General features: G+C 41.9%; 1 protein-coding gene across 1 annotated transcript in view; it reads right to left on the minus strand.

Moving 5' to 3' along the window:
* The window catches only part of fgfrl1a (fibroblast growth factor receptor like 1a), a 63625-nt gene that overhangs the window by 8838 nt on the left and 48863 nt on the right, over nt 1–5924 (minus strand). The window contains exon 4 of the mRNA XM_008421177.2: nt 3730–3807. Within this exon, the coding sequence (XP_008419399.1) occupies nt 3730–3807 (78 nt within the window). The remainder of the gene's footprint in view (nt 1–3729; nt 3808–5924) is intronic.

Below are 5924 nucleotides of genomic sequence, written 5' to 3' on the forward strand. Positions count from 1 at the left end.
GGGTTAAAGCGGACCGGAGTCGGGTTAAAGCGGACCGGAGTCGGGTTAAAGCGGACCGGAGTCGGGTTAAAGCGGATTTGGCTCTTCAGTCTGCCAGATAAACCAAAAACAAACTGGATCATGGGAATTGTTTGACAAAACGTTGAAAAGGTCCCCAACTCCCTGACCGTGCTTCACTGCTGACCTCCTAATCCGTTTCCCAAAGTTGCTCATAAACAAAGAAATGTGTCTTTTTATGGTCGGGACCGTTGGTTTCACAAAATGTCTGACTTGGAGAAAACCAGAGAAATGCTTCTGTAAAAAATTAGGCTTAATTTGTATTTGTCTAAAAACATGTAAAACCTCCTTCTTCAATCAAATCACAACCAGTTTTCAGTTTTTGCACTTTAATATTTCACAATACGAGTCATCATATTTTTGCCAAACTTCTACAAGCAGCAAATTGTTGTTTCTAACAAAGTTTTTATTCCCCTCATTTAGCATAAATACGCCTCATTCACTGCAAAAACACAAAACCGTACCAAGTATTTTTGGTTTCTAGTGTACTAAATACCCGAGTACACCAGAAATAAGACAAAACTAGGTTGCAAGTCAGAACAATCTCAGAGCTTGTTTTAAGTCATTAATTCCTTAATATTGATTAAAAAGTACACGCTCCGCTGCAGATTATATAATGGGAAAATTCCTTCTCTGAGGTGTACAAGAGAGTATCAGGGTCAGGCTACGAGAATCTTGTTTAATTATGAGAAAATACTCATAAACTTATCAGAATAAAGACATTTTAACCAAAATAACATCCTAAAAGTAGAATAAAAAAGTTGTTTTAATGAGAAAGAAGCTTTGAGTTGATGTGAGCAGCTCCGTGTTTCAAATGAAAACTGAACAATTGTTTCAAACTCCTGCTCAAGATCCATGGTCTAGTCAAAGTCCAGGTGAGAATCTCAGCTGCTCTCCATCCAATCTGAGTCTGAAATGTTGTGCAAAGACAAATCTAAACCTGTTGGAGGTTTGTCTAGTCCAGGGGTGTCAAACTCCAGTCCTCGAGGGCCGGAGTCCTGCAACTTCTAGAAGTGCCTCTGCTGCACCACACCTGAATAGAATAATTAGGTCATTAGCAAGGCTCTGGAGAACTGAGGAGGTAATTAAGCCATTTGATTCAGGTGTTTTGTACCTGTGGCACATCTAAAAACTGCAGGACAGCGGCCCTTCAGGACTGGAGTTTGACACCCCTGGGATAGTCAAAGTCCAGACTGGGAACAACCAAAGTCTCGTTTCAGTTTTATCCAGAGCGGACGGCTTGTTGAAACATCGGCGCCGCTCCGGGTCTTCCCGCTGACCTCAGGCTGCACCGCGGTCCGAACGGCCCCGGCGGACGGTTTGACGGCTCCTTAGAGAGCCGCTGTCAGCCACGAAACATGGAGGAGCGAAACCTGACGCTGTTTTAGAAACGCAGGAAGCTATAAAGCAAGTCGGTGCAGAAAGACTGCTGGGCTTCCTGGATGTGAGCTCATCTGAGACGGACCGAAGTTCAGAGCAAAAAGTCCAGGAGGACAGAAACTATTCGGAGCGTCTGCAGGGGAAAGGCCAGGCTGCAACACATTACTGCCTGCCTGGAGTGACGGACGGGAACAGGTCCGACAGAGCCAGGCAGCAAGATGGCTGATCTCTGCTGCAGGACCCACAAATAATCAATTACATCACAGAGGAGCTGATGGAGACGCATCTGTTATATATTAGTAATTCAGCTGACTTTTCCTGACGATTAATCGATTATTCTCATGATTAATCGCCAAAAGAATCGATTAATCATATAAAATGCCACTTTCTGCAGATTTTCATGTAACCACTTAAGCTTATTTTAAATAAAAAATCTGATTCCTTCAGTGAAAGCATGATATTTGTAACATCAGATGCATCTGCAGCTAATAATTACTAACATTCCTGCCATGTTGGGCTGATTTGGGGATTCATTTGTTAATTAACTGATAAATAATTGGATGCAAAAGTTGCTCAACAAAAGATTTTTTCCACAGGATTTGAACCAGAAACATATATATAGACACGCACAAACACATTTTTGAGTCAATTAACTCTTAATCAATTATGATTATTTTTTAAACAATCGATTAATCATTATTAATCCGATTAATCATTTCACAGATTTCCATTTCCTCCTTTCATTTTGCACTTAGAGATAATGTGAAGTAAAAGGTTTGGTGTTTCAGTCAGGGAGGAACCGTGACGCTGTAGGAAGCAGAAAGATCCAGACTCCAGTCCAACAGAACCTGGACCTCGGCGCTGCTGTTAGAAGTGGCTGCTGTGTTAATAGGAGCTTATGCAAGCCTGGGTTCCTCCGGGTAGCTGCAGAGAGAAAGTCGGCTCTGGTTCTGTTCCTGTTGGACCTTCAGTTACAGAACCATCCATCAGGAGGAAACGCTCCAGAACCTCAACCTGAGCCCAGAGGTTACTGCCAGCTAAAACTAATTCACCAAACGGAGAAAATGTTTCAATCGAAGGAAAGAAACTGACTGGACGCTTATGAAACTAAAACATAACGAATTTATGGATAACATCCTTCGTTTATGAATCTATTTATTAGCCTTTCGCTGAAAGTAAAGCAGTTGGAATAAAACTCCAGTCAGCCGGTTGGTCAACAAAAATTAAATAATAAATAATATAATAATCCATCCATCCATTTATTTATTTTGCACCCTTTTTCCCTCAGTGGGGTCGGGAGGTGCTGGTTCATCTCCAGCCAACGTTTCGGGTGAGAGGCGGGTCACCCTGGACAGGTCGCCAGTCTGTCGCAGGGCAACACAGAGACACACAACCATGCACACACACACTCACACCTAGGGACAATTTGGAGAGGCCAGTTAACCTGACAGTCATGTTTCTGGACTGTGGGAGGAAACCGGAGAACCCGGAGAAAACCCACCATGCACAGGGAGAACATGGAGACTCCATGCAGAAAGACCGGGAATCAAACCCAGAACCTTCGTGCTGCAAGGCAACAGCTCTACCAACTGCTCCACTGTGCATTAATATAATAATAATAAATATAAATATCAATAATTAAATACATTTTTCAAAACGAGTCTCTTCTGTTTAACCAGTCGATGTAAACACGATCGCAGTTCAGTGGCCTTTTTAAATTCTGCACCTAAAAGTGAACCAAACTATGAAAAGACTAAAAAAGACTAAACTGAAACTACACTCAAAAACTTACCACTGGATTTATGACGTTTAACTAAAATAACATTAATAAATTAACCCAAATCACTTCAGATTGAAAAGTTAGTTTATGCTAGTCTGACAAACACTGAACTTATTTTGCTTTCTTTACTCAACATAAAGACATTTTGTTACTTTAACAACTAAAATCTGCCTTAAATCAACTGATAAGCTTCTTAATTCAACAGGATTTTTTCTAGTTAGCTAAATTTTAGTTTGTCAAGAATCCTCACAAGTTAATTAAGTAGGTCTAATCCAACACCAAACAATATTTAACTAACAAAAACTAGCAAAGACTAGTTAGAACAAACTGAATTAGCAAAAAGTCCCAACAAATTAAAACGAAACAAGAATTTAAAAACTCAAAACTATTAGAACCTGCTGAGTCAGCAGAGAAAGTCCAGCGTATTACTTTGATCATTTTAGGAGTTTTTGTGTAAAACTCAACATTTCATTGAGTTTCTACATGAACATGAGTAATTACTGGGTTTTTACCTGGTTTCCCAGCCAGCTCTGGAGGCTGCATGGACCCGGCGGCGGGTTCAGCTTCTCCGCTCCTCAAGCTGGAGTCATCTGGTGGCAGACAGACAGACAGGAGCAACTAAATATCCTCTGATTTTTAACCGTCATGTGGTAAAATCCACTTGGCGCACATAAAATTCAACAAAATGCAAAAAAAAAAAAGAGCTTTATTTTCATTTTTTTTCTTTATCCAAACCAAAAACAAACAGGAAACATAAAAAATGCTGAAATACGGAGTTTTAATGTGTCGTCCTTTCTAAAAGGAGGTTTCTTCATCATTTTGAAACCGTTTTTGCTCAGGTTGTTAAAACGTAAGTAGATGAGGAACAATCTGCTGGTTCCCAGAATAATCAGCCTGACTGGTTTTCCTGCTCATTAAATGAAACTTTTGCCATGTTGAGGCTGTGAGAGAGTCAGAGAGAGCAATACTAACAGGAAGGTGCAGCATATGAACATGGTTTTAATGCTAACAGCTGTTTCTGTCATTAGTGCAGCAGATAATTAAATATTTCAGCTAAAATATTCCAAATGCAAAAACAAAAAGGACCTATTTGGCACAGACATTCCCAGCAGTCATGTGGAAAATGTTTCCGCTGAAATCAGCTGTAGGTATTACCACTGGTGAGCTAACAAAATGTTAGCTTCACTAGCTGTTAATTAGTGAAGCTAAGAATTTGATAGTAAAACCACTAAAAACATTACAATACTAGCGGAAGCTGATGCTAACCGCTAAACACGTAAAAAAATTAGGAGGAGCTAATGCTAAACATTACAAACTGTCAGAGGCTAATGCTAACCCACTGAACACCTAAAAAATTAGCATAAGGCAACATTAAACTGCTAAACTTAATTTAAAATTAACCGAAGCTTGAGCTAAACTGCTAAATAAAAAATCTGCAGAATCTAAGGCTAAACTGCTAAACGCATAGAGAAATTAGTAATGCTAACGCTAACTATCAAGTCTCCTTCCAGTTAATGGTGTGGCACCTGCTAAAAGCAAAGTCTCAGTTTATGATGTCATAACGATGGGAACATTTTATTGGCTTAAAAGAATCAAAACGGCGGCCATCTTGATAAACGTGATCTTTGAAAGCATTTCGCATTTTGATTGGTTCAACCAAAGAAATTCTCATTTGGATCAGAAATTTTGTTACATCATCGGCTGTGTTTAAAGATTTTAGGAGAAAGGAGCCCAGCTGTGAGGTGAGGTCAGGTCAGGTCAGGTCAGATCAGGTACGGTCAGGTACGGTACGTCTGTTATTTTCATTCCTCTGATCTTTGGACCAGATCAAACCTCATGCAGCGTTTCTGTGATGAAAGCCTTAAAATGAAAGCAAATTGTCACCACCAACTCTTCACGCAGGAACTGGGAGCGCCACAGCAGCGTTGGGTTTTCCTTCCACTGAATTTTCTCCACTTTAGCTCCAAACAGACATGAAGTGAGCTAATCTGACGTATTGAAGGAGCTCTATTGGTTCATGAGGAACAATATTAACAGCATCCTGAGGCCCACGTGGCTCCCATCCTGCCAGAGGGGGCGCTACGAGCTACTGCGTGGCGCGGCGTCGCATCAGCGGCTGCATGTGTCCTGCTCCGCTCCGCCGTAACTTCAGGTCCCAGCATTCCCAGCAAACCGCCGTCATCCTCTCTGCCTCTTTGGTCCCTCGGTACCGCCGCACGAACGGCGCCCTCTGAGGAGGGCCACCGTTTGAAGCCCCGCAGTGTGTGTGTTTGTACATTTGTTTGTAATACCTTATGGGGACCATTTTCCTGACGCTACGTTGTGGGGACCCACTGCTCCTTGTGGGACTGAAACCTGGGCCCCACAAGGGGAAACGCTGCTTTTGGGTCAGGGGTCAGAGTTAGGACTCAGGTGTGAATCGAGTTTTGGTTGGAGTCAGAAGAAATGATGACAATGTAAAAGTTCAATAATAAGAGATAAATGGACAGACGGCCGGATTGATTCATGGACGGACGGATGGATGGATGGACAGACGGATGGATGGATGGATGGACGGACAGACGGATGGACAGACGGATGGATGGATTGATTCATGGATGGACAGACAGACAAATGGACAGATGGATGGATTGATTGATTCATGGACGGACTGATGGATGGACGGATGGACAGACGGACGGATTGATTGATTCATGGACGGACGGAC

This window comes from Poecilia reticulata, linkage group LG10 (genome assembly GCF_000633615.1).
Source record: "Poecilia reticulata strain Guanapo linkage group LG10, Guppy_female_1.0+MT, whole genome shotgun sequence".
NCBI classification, from domain to species: domain Eukaryota; kingdom Metazoa; phylum Chordata; class Actinopteri; order Cyprinodontiformes; family Poeciliidae; genus Poecilia; species Poecilia reticulata.